This window comes from Rattus norvegicus, chromosome 12 (assembly GCF_021556685.1).
Source record: "Rattus norvegicus strain SHRSP/BbbUtx chromosome 12, alternate assembly SHRSP_T2T, whole genome shotgun sequence".
In the NCBI taxonomy this organism is placed as follows: Eukaryota; Metazoa; Chordata; class Mammalia; order Rodentia; family Muridae; genus Rattus; species Rattus norvegicus.
Window position 1 is genome coordinate 11,064,186 of NC_141545.1, and position 17,548 is coordinate 11,081,733.

The window sequence follows — 17,548 nt, forward strand, 5'->3', positions numbered from 1 at the left end:
AACTTTGTACTTAGCTGGCATTTAAAATAATTTAAGACGGAATCATTTTTCATACTGCATTCCTTGCTGAGAGACCAACCAGGCTGCGGGGAAGACTCTGTCTCCTCTGACTCCGTAAGCCTGAGAACTTGGGGAGGCTGTAGCTAGAGAAGAAAAATTCAAGGCAGTGTTGCAGAGTTTTCTTCATAAACTCATGACCTGATAGTCAGTCGGAAGCTGACAGGGGCTGACCTCTGTGAGAGTCATAGAATCACGGACAGTTGCCAAAGTCAGGAAAACTCAGAGATGGGCTGAGGAGATGAAGGAGCCATTAGGTTGTTCCTAATTCTCTGAACTGCCTTGGCCTCGGATGGCGATGTTCACTGATTAATCTGCAGGCCTAGGGGCCTTCAAGACTCATGAGACAATTCTATTCTGCTCACAGCTTTTGGAAGTGTTTTTAAAATGAGTCAATAAGAGGACCTGGGTTTGATCTCTAGAACCCATTAGTGGAAGGAGAGAACCAGTCTCTAAAGTTGCACACACACACACACACACACGCACACGCACACGCACACGCACACGCACACGCACACACACACTATAGTAACAGATCTATACATGAATATCCCCCGTGCTGGGCAGGGCAGAGATACTCACAGTCTCTGCGTCCACGAACAGTGTAGGGCACTCAGAGCAGGAGGTAAGCATCTGGGAAGAGCTGACAAATTTGGACCCGATTCCCCGGAGGTTATCGCCAAGGTAACTGGCTGCATCACAGGTTAGGAAGCAGAACCTCTTTTGAATATTCTGCAAGGCAGGAGAGGGATCATTCACAAAGGCCACCTTCAACTTGTACACTAGAAAAACAGATTTGTGTTTGTGTGTGGGGGTGCGGACGTTTAAAATAATTTGGGGCGTTGGGGATGCACACCTGTAATCAAAGACGTGGGAGGCAGAGACAGAAGATCAGGAATTCAAGGCCAGCCTGTGTTACATGAGGAGATATCTCAAAAACAAAGGTAAAAATGGAGTTAGAGAGATGGCTCAGCAGTTAAGATAACATGCGTGGGGCTCTTGTAGAGACCCAAGTTTGAGTCCTAGTACACAGCACCAGGGGAATTCAGACAGAACGCACTGCAATATAATAAAAGCTATATATGATAAACCCATAGGCAACATCATCCTCAATGGAGGAAAATTCAAGGTCATGCCATTAAAATTAGGAAGAAGACAGGGCCACCACCTGTCCCTACTGCTTTCAACACATGCTTGAGGCACTAGCCAGAGCAACAAAATCAAAGAAGAAAATTAAAGGGGTATGAATAGGAGAAGAACTAGTTGAACTATCCATATTTGCAGCTGGTAAGAGATCCCAAAAATTCTCCCAGAAGACTAGAAATGATGATACTTTTAGCAAAGAAATACTAAAATCCACTTGGATACAGAAAGGAGCTCAGATAGGCGGGGCAGTTCTGAGCAGAAGAACAACACAGAGGGATCACTGGTCCAGATTCTGAGCAGTATTACAGAGCTGAACCTATACCACTCGGCAGCATATGCCTGAAGGAAATATCACCAAGTGCTGCTGGGGCAACTAGATGTCCTTGTGCGGGAGGATGAAATTAGACCTTTTTCTACCTCCCTGCACACAACATCAACTCCAAGTGGACCAACGATGTTAATTTGAAACACAGCGTGTGGGGTTGGGGATTTGGCTCAGTGGTAGAGCGCTTACCTAGGAAGCGCAAGGTCCTGGGTTCGGTCTCCCCAGCCCCGGAAAAAAAAAAAAAAAAAAAAAAAGAGAAGAAACACAGCGTGCTGAAAGTGACAGATAGCTGGGAACTTAGGCAGTAGGAAAGGCCCTTCTGGATAGGACAATGTTTGCTTGGGAGCCAATCACTGACAAATGGGACCTCACAAAACTAAAACGCTTCTTCTGCATGGCCAAGGAAACAACCAACTGGGGGAAAAGCCCGCAGACTGGGAGGGAATCTTTGCCAGCTATCCATCTGAGAGAGGATCAATCTGCATGTACATCTGAAAGGGGAAACAAAACCCAACAGACCAATAAGTCAAGACAGGAAACGATACAATTAAAAACGAGCCATGGAACTGAACAGAGACAGCTTAGAAGAAGAAACAAAAATGGCTAAGAAATGTCTTCAGTGTTTCACATCGGTCGCCATTAGATAAAAGTTAGAACTACTTGGACGGTTTCTTACTCCAGCTAGAATGGTAAAAATCGAGAAGACAAGGGACAACAAATGCTGGCAGGGAGAGGGGAACATGCACGTATCGCTAGTGGCACTGCAAATGGGTGCAGCCACTTTGGAAACCAATGTGGAGAATTCTCAACAAATAGACCATATGGCCTGGCTATACCGCCCTGCAGCATATACCCTAAGCAAGTGACATCCTACTCAAGACTTGCTCAGCCGTGTTCATGGCTGATCGATCGCAATAGCCATGTGTAAGCTTAGGATTCCACTGCTGTGAAGAGACACCATGACCACGGCAACTCTTATACAGGAAAACATCTAATTGGGTTGGCTGACAGGTTTAGTCCACTATCGGCATGGTGGGAGCATGGCAGTGTGTAGACAGACATGGTCTGGAGGAGCCAAGAGCTCTGCACATTGATCCACAGGCAGCAGGAGACTGTGTGCCAGACTGGGCATAGCGTGAACATAGGAGACCTCAAAGCCCACACCTACAATGACACATATGACAGCAAGGCCATACCGCCTAATAGTGCCCTTCCCTGTGGACCAAGCATTCAAATACGAGTCTATGGGGACCAACCCTATTCAAACCACTACATTGAGAAATGGAGACAACCTAAATATCCTTCAACTGACTGATGGGTAATGGAAATATGCTATACATACATTATTCAAAGGTGTGTGTGTGTGTGTGTGTGTGTGTGTGTGTGTGTGTGTGTGTGTGCGTGCACTCGCACAGGCTATTGAGTTGAAAAGAAAAATGAAATTATAGGGGCTGGAGAGATGGCTCAGCGGTTAAGAGCACTGACTGCTCTTCCAGAGGTCCTGAGTTCAATTCCCAGCAACCACATGGTGGCTCACAACCATCTGTAATGGGATCTGACACCCTCTTCAGTGACAATGTGTACTCATATACATAAAGTAAATAAATAAATCTTTTTTAAAAAGGAGGAGAAAAGAAATTATAAATGGTGGAAGTAGAAAATGCTACACTGTGTGAAATAATCCAGACTCTATACCACAGAGGAGTGGGTATAAAGAACCTTCTCTTCCCAGTAGAGGCCATCCCAGAAACCCACACCTGGTCAGCGTGGAGGAGCGAACAACCAACAGGCGGTGGATGTGTACACCCAGCCTCAACCCCCGAGGCACAGGGAACATCATGGAAAGGGGGAAGGGTGCTGGGGCAGCCAAACGCCAGGGAGATGTGGTGTCTTCTAGCTATGTCAGGGCAGCGACATGCATGGCATTTCAACAGTGTGGTCCCCTAAACAAGACCCCCACAAAGACGACATTAACCGACGGGCCAGTTAGAGGACAAACATCTTCAAGGCCCCACCCCTCGATGAAGAGCTCCCAGCAACAGTGGCTACTGAGAAAAGAAAACGCGTCTTTCCCAGGGATGGGACACACATAGATAAGAGCAATTCTAAACGATCGTATTATATAAGCTATAGATTATTTATATATGTATACACGTGTGAGCAAACTTAAAGAAGAGTCATAACGGCGAGAGGGAGCTGAGGGCATGGGTGGAGTTGAAATAAATGTAGTCCTTGTGGTGGTCTGAATAGGCGTGGCCCCCATAGCCTCATAGATCTTAATGCTTGGTCACCAGGGAGTGGCACTACTAGGGAGTGTGGCCTTGTTGGAGGAAGTCTGTCCCTGGGGGTGGACTTTCAGGTTTCAAATGCTCAAGCCAGACCCAGTATCTCAGGCTCTTCCTGCTGATTGCCAACCCAGATGTAGAACTCTCTTCTTCAGGACCGACCATGTTGGCCTGCATGCCACCATGCTTCCTTCCATGACAGTAATGACTGAACCTTGGAAACCGTAAGCCAGTCCCATTTAAATGGCGTCCTTTATAAGAGTTGTGTGGTCATGGTGTCTCTTCTCAGCAACAGAAACTATAACTGAACTAGTACTCACATGTGAAGTTAAAAAAAAAATACAATAAATGTTTAAAAAGAAAAAAAAACCCAAACATCTCATTCTGTAGTCCCAGGATAGCCTGGCCATCACTATGTAGCCCAGGCTACCTCCAGGATTGCAACAATCTGCCTGCCTCTGCCTCCCAAAGCTGGAGAGCACAGTCATGAGCCTCTTTGCCTGGCACTAAAAATGTTTTCTACCATTATGAAAACGTCCAGGGTGTGTCCTAAGGAGAAGGGGAGAGGCTCCGAGGGAGTAACATACAGCAGTTGAAGACCCTCTTAACGTTCTGACTGCCATGCGTGCTGGCTAATGCTAGCTAACTCGATATAAGCTATTGTTATTTGGCAAGAGGGAACCTCCATTGAGAAAATGTCCCCACTGGATTGGCCTTTAGGTGTGGGTGTAGAACATTTTATTGATTAGTGATTAATGAGGGAAGGCCCAGCCCTTTGTGGGCGGTGCCAACTCTGGGCAGGTTGTCCTGGGTTACATAAAAGAGCAAGCAGAGCGAGTCACAGGGATCAAGCCAGGAGTGTTCCTCCATAGTCTCTGCTTTGGTTCCTGCCTGGCTCTCCTCAAGGGTGGGCTGCAAGCTAAGGCCGAATTAAATAGTCACTCCCCAAGGTGCTTTCGGTCACAGTGTTTTATCACAGCAAAAGAAACCCCAACCAGGCTACCATGGTTCCTTACCATTGAGAACGACAACAGAAAGTGGAGCGGCAGAGATAAAAGGTCCTTTCATAACAGCTGACCCAAAATCACTTGAGTTCAGCGTCCTCATAAGGGTGAGGCAAAAAGGGATGAATAAAAGCTGCGGGTAGAGAAACTAGCCTCTACCTGAACAACCCTGGGGGCAGCTATTCTCAACCTGTGGCTTTCGACCCCCTTTAGGGATCCCACATCAGATATCCTGCATATCAGATATTTAATTAGGACTCACCACAGTCAAAAAATGACAGCTATGAAGTAGCAACGAGATAATTTTATGGCCGAGGGTCACCACAACACGGGGAACTGCGTTTACGGGTCTCCGAGCTAGGAAGCTTGAGAACCGCTGCTGCCCTAGAGTGCGTGTGTGTGCCCTGGTAAAGCCCACAGCCACGACCGTCTTCAAGATGCCCCAGGAGCCCCTACCTTAAACAGAGAGGAGAACACATGAAATGTGTACACAGCACAGGAGCCGTCTGAGTCACACATGAGCTGGTTAATGTGGCTGCGCCAGGCTTCCTCAGCGTCATCACAGGAGACCGGCTGGAAGGCCGCAAGGATGGCCGAGAAGAAGGGCGAGGGAGGGGGAGACACGCCTCTGTCACCTTCTCCAAAGCTGAAAAACATAGACACCATGGCCATCAAAAGGTGGCAGCCTCTAGCACCCGCCTGTGCATGTTTGACACGTGTGTGAGCCTGGAGAGGTGGCCCTTTGGGTCCTTTATTCCTTGAAAGGAATCCTTCTAGGGCTTTGTTTTTTACTAGAGGTCTCTGAGATCCTTGTTTGACCTCTGACATTTCTGATTCTTCCTTTTTTCGGTTGGGTGGGGGTGGCGGTTTAAAACTGGTCTCAGTATGTGGTCTTGGTTGGCCTGAAACTCACTGTGTAGACCAGGCTAGCCTTAAAGTCACAGATTCACCTCTGCCTCCTGAATGCTGGCATCCAAGGGGTTCGCCACCATGCCTGGCATCTCCAAGGGCCTCAGCAAGCCCTCGCTCTCCCAAGGGCCAGGCCTCACACTAAACATCTGTTCCTACCAACAGCACCCTTCTACACTTTGCATTCAGGGAAAAAAAAAAAAAAACTCTAACCCAACTTTGGGTTCTTCAAACTTGTCCCTGATGCAGACAGACAAGGAATATACGTGCACAAACTCTGGGAATACCGAGGTTCAGGGAGGGCAGGAGAAGGATGAGGAACAGCAGAGTGAACAAGAAAGACAGGAAGGAAGGCAAGAGGATGGGGAAAGTCCTGCTCTTCCCTTGCTATCCGCCGAGCCTTTTCCTCTGATGGTTAGATAGCCTCTGTGTAGCCCCTGGCTTTGACTTAGCTCTTATTACAGCATCTTGACTTTGTGACATGTGGCAGATGCTGGATCAATGCAAGGTCTGGTGTTTTCACTTATCCGGCTTCTCTTTGTGCTTATGAAAGTCACTGCTTTTAGAGGCATTGGCCACCATGCCACCAGACACTCCATTAAAGAGCATGAGGTTAGCTTGTCAGGAGCCTGTTGGTTGTGTCTTTAACTCGGAAAGAATTCATTTTCAAGCTTAGCTCATATCTCATCTTCAAAGCTTCAATTCCCCAGGGATTTTTTTTGGGGGGGGGCTCTTTTCATGTCGCTCCCTGGCTCTGTAAATTCTTAGTCCCGTGAGAAGCCCTCCATGGGGTAGGACGACAGCATCTCAGTGAGGCCAGGTTCCACATTAGGAGGTCTCTGCAGTATGAGGGTGTGTGAGTAACTAGAGGGGCACTAGGGCTGCACATTATGTGCTGCATACTCATGCTGACCCCTTCCCCAGGGGCTGCCTTGCCTGGCGAGAGTGTACTGGTCCAGGCCCCGATTGCCTTTTTCCTCCGCCTCCGTCATATCCAGGCTGAAGCTGTCACTGCATTCAAACGTTGCTGGGAGCTCATTGATGGAGCTTGAAAGATCGTCTTCATGCACGGTGGTGTCTTCCTCTTCCGGGACTACCTCAGCCTGCAGTGACAAAAGTTTAAACCCCAATGTGTAAGAATTCTGGATTCAAAGAAGCAGAAATGAAATATTGGGAGGGAGGGAAAAGGGCTTAGGAATTCTCCGAAGTGTCCTTTCTCTATCATCTTCCCTTCCGTGTCTTCCAAAATCATCCCTAAGGGCTTGGTCTTGATCTATGTTCAGATTGTATGACCCCCCTAACTTCAGTATTGTCAGAGAGACTCCTCCCCCCACCCCGTCTAGCTTCCGTGTTTACAGATTAGCAACCTCTGCTCCATGTTCAAAGCATTTATTTGCTCAGTGTTGGGTTGGCCATCAGAGTAGGAGCTGGAAGAGAAGCCATTTGCCTTCGTAGTCCTAAGACCTCGGCACCCCCAGAACAGAAGATGTGTATGCTAACGCCTGGACCAGTCCCTGGAGGCCCGCTTCACAAGACTACTGTAGTTTCAAAACCCAGAAAGAAGCCAGACTCAGATAGACTCTGCTTTTACAGCCCAATATCTTAGAGACAGGCACATCCAGACCTGTTCTCCAACAGGAAATTCCTTTTCCAATAAAGGCTAGAATGTAAGTGCATCAATGCATGACATGACAGACGCTCAGAGGGGAATCTGTGGTGTACCATGGTGACAGGCTTTCTTAAACAGAAAGCACCCCATCACCCACCTGCATCGTAACCTCCCAGGGCAGCGGCTAAGGTGAGAGTGTAGCTCTCATCTCTCACCCAACCATAGAGCAATAAACAATAAAAAGTATCCGCTCATGGGCAGGCAGATCGGAGCTCAGTGAGAGGCAGGGAAGAGATACACAAAGTAAAACAGAAAAAGAGGCTGGGCTTGAGCTGAGGCGGTGTGTGGGGTGGGGAAGTCAGCGGGAGAACAGCCTGTTCCATGAGAGGAAGGAAGGCAACTGGGCTACACGTCAGAAAAGCAGAGGAAGGAAACACACGTGCGTGCTTCTGTGAGTCGTCTTAGAAATAAAGTCAAGGTGAAAGAGAAACATCTGGACTTAGACCTTTACCATGGGTTAGTTTGTGGCCGCTGGCTTACAGTATTCTGAATTTGGGATTAATGAGGAAACATGAGCAGGAGTTAAGGCTGTAGAAGAGAGTCAGGATAGCTCACGTCCTTGGTGGTGCCAAGTTCTTACGGATGAATCTATGTTTTCTCTAACATCATAACTATGTCATGAAAGACCCCAGCTTAGCAGCAGTAACGCCATTTTACAAGGCTATATTTAAGATGACTGGTTCAGAGAAAGGTTAGAACACTGAGTACACAGCGGCTGCCAAACAAGATGTGTTTGGTTAAAGGCCTGGCAACAGGAGGACTGCCGTTGAGCACCTGACAATGAGAAAAGCCCCAGGAGAGGTCCCACACCCTGGTGGGGGGCCGAGTCAGCCGTTATGTTCCAAGAAGGTAGCTAAGAAACTTGCCCCCAGGCTGAACCCTTGGGGGGCCGAGTCAGTCCTTATGTTTCAGGAAGGTAGCTAGGAAACTTGCCCCCGGGCTAAACCCTTGCCATATTAGAATCCACCAATTATATCCCTGTAACCATGCATCTGCTTCTGTATGCTTGCTTCTGCTCCCCAAAATCCTATAAAAGCCCATCCTTGGTTCCATGGGGCGCGCCAGTCCCCCGAGTGACTGAAGCGCCCGCAGGTGCCTGTGCCTGTGTATCCCGACAATAAACCAAATCCTCTTGCTGATTGCATCCTGTGGTGTCTCAGTCTGGTCTTTGGAGTTGGAGGGTCTCCATCCCGAGGGAAAGTTCTCCCTGAGAGCTTTTCATTCAAATACCACAGAATTTAGGTCATGAGAAAATAGAGGTATCTTTTTCTTTTATCTTTCAGAGGTTTAATGTTTTATTGATAGAATCAGATTATTTCTCTCGAGAGAAATCTGTCTGTCTGTCTATATACTCATATTTAAAAGAAACATGGAGAGACTGTAGTCACGCTGAATTTTTTTTGATGCTTTTCCAAGAAATTTAACTTAAAATGCCTTAATCTTGGGATTAATGTTCTAGTGATTTTCAATCTAGAACAAGAGTTTGCTCAGGGAACTTTATTTTATTTTTTGTCCAAAAAAAAAAAAAGACAGTTCCAACTCCAAGAATCCCAGTTATAGTTTTTATTTCTCCTTTTGAGTTGGGGCAGCCTTAGAAAGAATTCTTATTTCAGCTCTAATATTTTTAGATAACTGCACCTCAGTAGTTGCTATTGGCTTAAAGCATCCAGAGGTTTCTTGATTTCAGCATATTGTAAAATGATGTAGAAAATGTTAGAGTTTTCCTTTAGCAATATCTCCCCCCGCCACACACACACCATTTTTTCCTTTTTCAAAGTTGTAAAACTGTAGCCAAAATCAGGATCAGGAATGACTAATTCCATTCCAGTAGATACCAGACTATTTTGATATCTCTAGTATAAAGAAATAAAATTCTACACTAAAGGTCATATGCGCGGTTACAGCATGCGAATGAATGATTTATGGGCAGGGTATTTTCTGTGGATTGTGATTAAAAAAAATGAAATGTCCACAAGTTTTTTTTTTTTTTTTTGTCTCAAAGCCAACCTTTAGCTAGGAGAGTTTTATGAAAGTCTGGCATAATTCTGTGTGCTCAACATTAAATATTCCTACGGAATCAATGAGCAAATTGTGTAATGGTTCCTACGCAGGGAAAAATCCCTGCCCCCTCGGGTGAATACTCCTACGCCTCACTTAGAGAATTGTTTCTTAAAAGCCACCACACTCTCGCCACTATAACAGTCTCTCCACAGCTTCCCTCTGCAGCCAGTAGTCAAGGACTTCCTCTTACAAAGACCTCAGGCCAAATCTCTCAACCAAAGGGAGGTCTGCTCAAGTCTGTGAGCGTAAATCAACTTCAAAGCGTGGGAACGGGCAGGAGCTTCAAAGCAGAGGCGTAAAGCCCCTCGGACTATAATAAAAATTCCACAAATCTCTTCTTCACCTTTGACCCCTCCGAAATCTGCAGATTATTGATATCAGGCAAAGAGGCCTCGAAGTTTGTTATCCTGGCATTGAAGGGATGAGGGTCTGCCGGGGTGGAGTCGCAGGCGCTGGTCAGCAGCTCCATAGGATTGGCCTCCTCGGAGGGGGAGAGATTCATGATCTGTTTGGAAGACAAAGCAAAGAGACCATAACAGGAGCTTCCTGTCAGAGGAACACACCGTCGCCCCCCAGTGGTTGGTTGACAGACACCACTTTTCCAAGTTCTATATGCCACAGGTTGTTATTAGCATATTAACACAGCAGAGGGCCAGCCCCCTGTGAATCTGGCCTTAGGGCACCAACTGCCTACCGCGACCTACAGAGAAGAGGTCACTGAGACTCCACCCGAGCGTTCAGATTTCAGTCCAGCAGCCATAGAGTTTATTTAGCAGGAAACAGAACTCCTGGATTAATTCAAAAGACAAAACCAAGCCCAAGGCTTCTGGGAGAGTTCCTACTTACAAGGTCTGAATGTTCCAGGATCTGGCTGGCGGTGAGGTCCTCCTCCGATGACTCATCTGAATCCTCGTGGCTCATCTTGTTTAGGCTGGGAGTGCTTCTAGAGAGCTGGCGCTCCTCCAGGGTCTGCATGTCGCACTTGTCCAGGCTGTCCAGGGAGCGCCTGCGCACTCCCCAGTTGAAGTTGTCCATACTCTCCCCCTGAAATCACATCACAATCCGCTTTCCATGACACTGTCGGTCAGTCCCAGCTTACAAACAAGCGCGGCCACCATCAACTCTCAAGCCCTTCCTCATCTGCTGTGATGCTCAGACCTCGGTTTACCAACGAGAGGAGACAAAAAAAAAAAAAAAAAAAAGAAAGAAAAAAAAGCAAAGCTTTTCTGCTAATGCGTGTCACCACACAAGTAGAAGTGAAGGCACACATCAAAGAGACATACATATATATATATATATATATATATATATATATATATATATATTGTGTGTGTACATGTATATTATATATGTATATATGGGGTTTTTTTTTTTGAAACAAGGTCTCATTGTATAGCCTTGGAACTCACTTTGTAGTCCAGGCTACCCTCCAGCTCACAGAGCTCCATCTGTATCTGTCTCTGCCTCTGTCTCTCCCTCCCTCTCTTCCTCTCTCTCCCAAGTGTTGGGATTAAAGGCATGCACCATCGCACCCGGCAGGAGATACATATTTCTTAAAGTTGATTTTGGGAAACCCTAGAAAATTTTGTGTTTTCAAAAATCTGTCCAAAAAAAGAAGAAGGAGGAGGAGGAGGAGGAGGAAGAGGAGGAGGAAGAGGAGGAGGAAGAGGAAGAAGAAGAGGAGGAGGAGGAGGAGGAGGAGGAAGAGGAAGAAGAGGAGGAGGAGGAGGAGGAGAAGGAGGAGGAGGAGGAGGAGGAGGAGGAGGAGGAAAGAGGGAGATTATGAATACTAAAATAACTTTAAAATTAGCAGACACCTCCTCGCCCTGCCAGCCTCGGTTTAGTTAGAGCATGGGGAGGAGAAACAAGTATGCTCACAGCACATTCCAGAATTCCTTGGCTGTTAAGTAGAAGCTCGTTAGGTAAACATCCCAGACTGCTTTGCCACAGCAGATTCCACAGGGGGGGAAAAACCCACAGAGTTAAAGGCTGTGAGAGCTGTATAAAGTTTGAGGGGCCATGCACTAATCGGAAGCCACATGTTGGCTTTTGCTTAAGGCTCATCTTTAAATTGTCCCAATTGGGAGTGGTTGATTTCGCTGAAGATGTCCTTCCGAGTTACCCATTCTGAATCAGTGAGAACTAGCCTAGTCGGCCAAGGAAGTTTTAACTCCTGGAGTTGTATCTCACATCTTCTCTACAAAGCACCAGGCATTAAATAAGTCTATTTGGCTGACATAACCTTTTTTTTTTTCCCTGCAGAAATGAATGGGAGGTTTGGTTTTCTGTCTCTTGAAGCCAGGAATAAAGGAAGATATCTACACTGTATTGACTGATTGAGTGTGTCAACTTGACACAAGCTAGAGTCATCCCAGAGGAAGGAGTCTCCGTTGAGAAAATGCCTTCATGAGATCCGGCTCTGTGGCTTTTTCTCAATTGGTGATCAATGAGGGAGGGCCCAGCCCATGGTGGGTGGTGCTACCCCTGAGATGGTATTCTTGGGGTTCTTGGCCGAGCAAACCATGGGGAGCAAGCCAGTAAGCAGCATCCCTCCATGGCCTCTACATCAGCTCTGCCTCCAGGATCCTGCCTGTATGAGTTCCTGTCCTGACTTCCTTCAATGATGAACAGCAGTATGTACACCAAATAAACCCTTCCCTCCTCAGTTCACTGTTTCGGTCATGGCAGCTATAGAAACCCTAACTGAGGCACACTCTGATGATAAACAAGACATCATCTGGGTAAGACCCAGCACTCCATCTCATTTGACAGTCATTTGAAGCAAGGCCTAATGGTTCCTGAGGTAAAGCTATGCCTCTGAGGGGAGGTCGGCGAGCAGCACAATAGTCCAAGGCCCCTGGGCGAGCATCCGAGGCAGTGAGCGGGAGGCTTATTTTTCCTCCTCTGGTTCCTGGTTTTAGCTAGGGTGGGTTTGGGTGGACCAGTCCTCGGTGTCACAGACCTCACCTCTAGCAGGTGTTGGCAGCCTGTCTGAGGTTGACTATTTGTGGAAGAAGGCAATAGTAAGACTTCACTGCAGATATAGAAACGGTTACTCCCATTTGTCCTGTTACGGTGTTTTCAATAATTTATTTATTTTATTTTACGTGTGTGCCCGTGTGCATGTAGGTGTACTATGAGCATGCAGTGCCCACAGAAGCCAGCGGAGGGAATCAGATCCCCTGAAATTAAAGTTACAGATGGCTGTGAGCTGCTGGGGTGCTGGGGAACTGAACCTGGGTCTGTACTCACGCTGCATGGGTTGGGCTTCCCTAATTTGAAGTGTTCCAAAATCCCAATTGTTCTTGAGCGCCATCATAGAGCTCCCAAGTGGAAAATTCCATGATAGAGGTCACAGGCAAAACCCAGGACCCCTAAATGCTGAATGAAATTACCATCAGGCAGAGGAAATAAAAGCGAATTTAGCATTTCGATATAAGGCTCTTCCCCAAGAAACTGTGTATATTATGTGTATGTAAATATTACAAAATAAATAAAACTCCTCAAATCTGAAACACTTCTAGTCCCAAGCATTCTGTGTAAGGAAACTCAACCTGTACCTGTTTGCCCCAGATGACTGTGAGAAATTACTACTATGGGCTGGAAAGATGGCTCAGCGGTTAAGAGCACTGACTGTTCTCCCAGAGGTCCTGAGTTCAATTCCCAGCAACCACATGGTGGCTCACAATCCTCTGTAATGCGATCTGATGCCCTCTTCTGGTGTGTCTGACAGCTACAGTGTACTCATATACATAAAGTAAGTAAATAAATCTTTAAAAAAAGAAAGAAATTACTACTAAATAATTCAGGTTTCTTCCTGGTGGGAACAGTTAATTCCTTGGTTGAGGGCTTGATGTAACTACTGTAGTGGGAATATGAAAAAAAATGTATAAGACCAAAAGATCTTGAAAGAAAGGAGAAATGTAGTTTGTAAAAAAGAAAACAAACAAACAAAAGCCAAAAGGAGGGGGTGGGGAGGGAAATAAACAGGAACAAGGATGTGAGAATCTGTAAATTTCTCTTGTGCCAAATGAACAAATGAACAGATGAGGTTGGGCAGGCGCCCGCAAGCCACAGCTCTGGAGGGCTTCTCCATGATGCGAGCCTGAGGCATCCCAGCGGGATGCCACGTAAGAGGCTGCTCCACTGGGCACAGATGCTCTCGATGTGGGGGAAACCGAACCCCCTGGGCATCAGAACTGGAGACACGGTTAACATCTGTCTCCATAGAGGAGGCGAAAGCTGTGGAAATTGTTTCCCTTGTTGTGGCTGAGGGTCTAGCCCTGGCTAATGTCCACAGTGGAAGGACTATGGTGCGGCTAGGAGGTAGAACATGTGCTCACTGTTGTTAACGGTTCTTGGGTTCAGTTTCTAGCACACACAGCAAAAGTCTATAGTGTGCAAAAGTCAGCCCAGATGTCTTTTTAAAAAAATTATTACGGGGTTGGGTATTTAGCTCAGCGGTAGAGCGCTTGCCTAGCAAGTGCAAGGCCCTGGGTTCGATCCCCAGCTCCGAAAAAAAGAAAAAAGAAAAAAAATTATTACTTTGCATGTATGAATGTTCCGTCTGCATGTATGCCTGTGTGCCATGTGTGTGCTGTGCCAGTGTGGGCCAGAAAAGGGTGTTAGATCTCCAGGAACTGGAGTGAGAGACGTTTGTGAACTGCCCTGTAGATGCTAGGAACTGAACGTGGGTCCCCTGTAAGAGCAGCTAGCGCTGTTAACCACTGAGCTATCTTTCCAGCTCCAGGCCCAGCCTTCTCAGCATGGCACAAAATACACTCAGTTGGAGCCATTTATTCTGCCTCTCACCAGATCCCAATTTGTACTAGAGTGCCAGAGATTGAACCAGGTCTTTGTGCACAATAAGAAAACACTTTCCTATTGAGGTCTATCCCTAGCCAAAAACAAACAAACAAACAAACAAAAAACCCCAAACAAAACACCCCCCCCAAAAAAAAACCCTCAAAAAACATCAAATACATTTTTCCAAATAAAACTACTTAAGTGAGTCCTAAGTGGCAGGGTCATGGGTCGCTTGCCTGCACTGAGATAGGCCAGGGACCAGACATCACCATTATCAGCCCTGTGTGCTTTTTGCCAAACACTAATTTATCTAGTTGCCAGACATAGAGATAGCTTCTGCTTCTTAGAAAAGGAAGTGTTTCTTTTTAGTTTCGTTTTGTTTGTTTGTTTTTGATTTTTGTTTTTCCAGTAGTGCTGGGGCTGGAACTCGGGGCGCCATCCCTGCTAAGTAGACATTGTACCACTTAGGTACATCCTCAGCCTGATTTCACGGTCGACAGAGTAAAAGTCAGACATAAGAGACAGTAGGGTGCCTACCCACAGATCCTATTCAAAGACCCGTCTCCTCTCAAGAGATGCAACCATGCAATGTCCAGAATTAAGGGTAATAAAGCACTTTTATATTTTAGAAGATATTTCCATACTAGAGCAGCCAAGGGGTGGGGGGAGGGCAAAAACCAAACCAAATCAAAAACAACAAACAAACCCCTCCCCTCCAAAACCCCTCTTCTATCACATACTTAGGTAGAAGTCGACACACAGGTAGGCAGACGTGCTGGAGGGGAGGTAAGCGCTCTGGTTGTTATAGATACGAGATACAATGATACAGCAATGATACAGTGCACCTCCCTGAGCGCCAGGATCAAGTAAGAGTAACAGTGTCTTACCTGAAGTTCCTGGGGAGCAGTTTGAATGGACAGAAAAACAAACAAAAGGTCTATTTAAAATGATTGTATGAAACACTTTAGTGCATTTTAGTTTCCACACAACAAGTAACAGTGTTAGCAATATATTCCTCAGTAGACTCAACTCTTACAAATGAAGGAAAGTATGCCCAAGCGCCAAAGGAGAAAAATCACTCACTATTCACCCTCAGAGCTCCTGCCTGCCTTCCTGGCTTCCCGGCTGAAGTGATGTCATGAGCCCACTCACAGAAGCAACTTCCAACTTCGGGGACAACATTGTTTCTCTTTAATGCCTGTTTACTTAGAATGTCTGAATACTTGTTTGTGAGGAAATGTTTAAATGCCCCCGGGGGAGAAAAGAGGGCTAGAAAGGGGTATCAGTCGATCCCACTTACAAAGCTAAAAGTACGGTCCTGATCTGTTCAGGCCAGATGGGAGATGAACAGCCCAGGGACACAGCCCCTTTAAAAGAGCCTGCAGCCTCCGAGGGCAAAAGCTGGGATGAAGGTTTTATTCTGATTCCAAAATTAACTTGGGATTTTGCTTGTTCCTTTGTTTCTGTTTTGGCAGCCATGTTTTGACGAAGAAGCCAGAGTATGCTTATATCACTGGCTTCAACACGAGCTATTGGCCACTGATGGGATTATCCAGTGACTAGCAGAGAGAATGCCAGCTGCATGCATGACACTGTGCCATGTGGCCTGCACAGGACATTTGACCCCTCATGCTAGGTCCACAGGAAGTTTTGTTTTTTTTTTAAGACGTATTTTTTATTCAATGCATATGAGTACACTGTAGCTATCTTCAGACACACCAGAAGTGGGCATAAGATCCCATACAGATGGTTGTAAACCACGATGTGGTTGCTGGGATCTGAACTCATGACCTCTGGAAGAGCAGTCAGTGCTCTTAACCGCTGAGCCATCTCTCCAGCCCTGGAGTTTTGATTATACCCATGGGCCCAAGGGGCAGACCTGACATTCAGGAAGACTCAAGTTCAAATGTTTCCATGCTACTGTGCTCTCGACCTCTCAGTGTCTCCTGTTTTATTTTAGTTCAGAACTGCAAAGCATCCTCAATGGGGGATTCTTCTTTATTTCTGAAACAGAGGCTATCTGTGTTGACTAGCCTAATTTTGAACCCTGGGTCTCTTGAGCCACCTGCCTTCGAGTCCCTGGGATTACAAAAGTGTTTGCTCTTTTCACTACTTTGCTTAGACCAATTTTTCTTATTTTCTTGAGCTCCTTATACAAATATTAATCTTTGAGAGTACTGATTTCTTTTTTTGTGTATGGAGTGCTTTGCCTGCATGGATCGGTGTACACCATTCACATGCAGTGCCCGCAGAAGCCGGAAGAGGGCGCCCTATCCCTGGGAACTGGAGTCACAGATGGCTGTGAGCTACCAGGTGGGTGCTGGGAACCAGACCCAGGTCTTTAAGAAGGGAAGTTGGTGCTGTTACCTGCTGAGCCACCTCTCCAGCTCTCTAACATCTCAACCTTAGATGATAAAGTCCCTGAGGTGATCTTCAGTTGTCAGTTGCTGTTGGCTAATGACAGACAGGTTCTGGTATTTATCATTTACTGTCCCCGAAAGCGTCAGTTTTGTTTGTTTGTTTGTTTTGTTTTGTTTTTCTCAGGGCTGAGATAGCCAGGTAGTCAAGCCTGTTAGATTTGTTAGATAAATATTCTGCCACTGAGCCAGCAGTTCTGGAATTATGTCTGATTGCCTTCCAGGATGCTCTGTGTAATACTGTCCTGGATCAGAGACAGAAGGATGCCTTTAACGTCTAGAAAGCAGAGGGTGCTGTCCTTGAACCCTAATCTAAGAATAGCTTCTTTGCTGCATTTAGTGAATTCCTTCTTGGTCACTAACCGTGGTTAGCAAACCCCCTGCAATCCTCTTAATAGGTTTAAGAACAGTTTAAGAGGAAAATTAGGCAGGTGTTCATTTGAAGCTTGCCTGGGGGTCAGTACTTTTTTTTCTTTTTCTTTTTCGTTTCTTGAGACAGGGTCTTACTATGCAGCCCTGGCTGTCCCGGAACACCAGGCTGACCTCGAACTCAGAGATCAGCCGGTCTCTGCCTCCCCAGTGCTGAGGTCGAAGGTGACTATCACAATATGGGGAAGTACTTCTTTTCTCTTACTATCTTCTGTGGGGGAGGGGTGGGGAGGTAGCAATGGAGATACAACTCCAGGGCCTTGAGTATAGCAGGCAAATGCTCTACCACTGACCAACAGGGCGAGCCTCAGCCAGTGCTTTGACACTCTTAGGTTTGGGGTTACCCAATGTGCTGAGTGCTCTCATCTCTTCAGCTTGGAGGCAAACATGGCCCTGGGTGGACAACAGAAGCCAGCACTTTGGGCCTCAACTAGACATGA

At 46.4% G+C, this 17,548-nt stretch overlaps 1 protein-coding gene across 11 annotated transcripts in view; it reads right to left on the bottom strand.

Annotated features, from left to right (window-relative positions):
- The window catches only part of Fry (FRY microtubule binding protein), a 394,540-nt gene that overhangs the window by 20,017 nt on the left and 356,975 nt on the right, over positions 1–17,548 (bottom strand). For all 11 annotated transcript variants that reach the window (XR_015633957.1, XR_015633958.1, XR_015633959.1 and 8 more), the window contains 5 exon segments: positions 10,303–10,500; positions 9,800–9,961; positions 6,663–6,829; positions 5,274–5,463; positions 640–789 (listed from right to left, as the gene is read on the bottom strand). Coding sequence is in view for 8 of the 11 variants with exons in the window: in XM_087578221.1 (XP_087434347.1) it covers positions 640–789; positions 5,274–5,463; positions 6,663–6,829; positions 9,800–9,961; positions 10,303–10,500 (867 nt within the window). In the remaining 3 variants the exon portion in view is untranslated.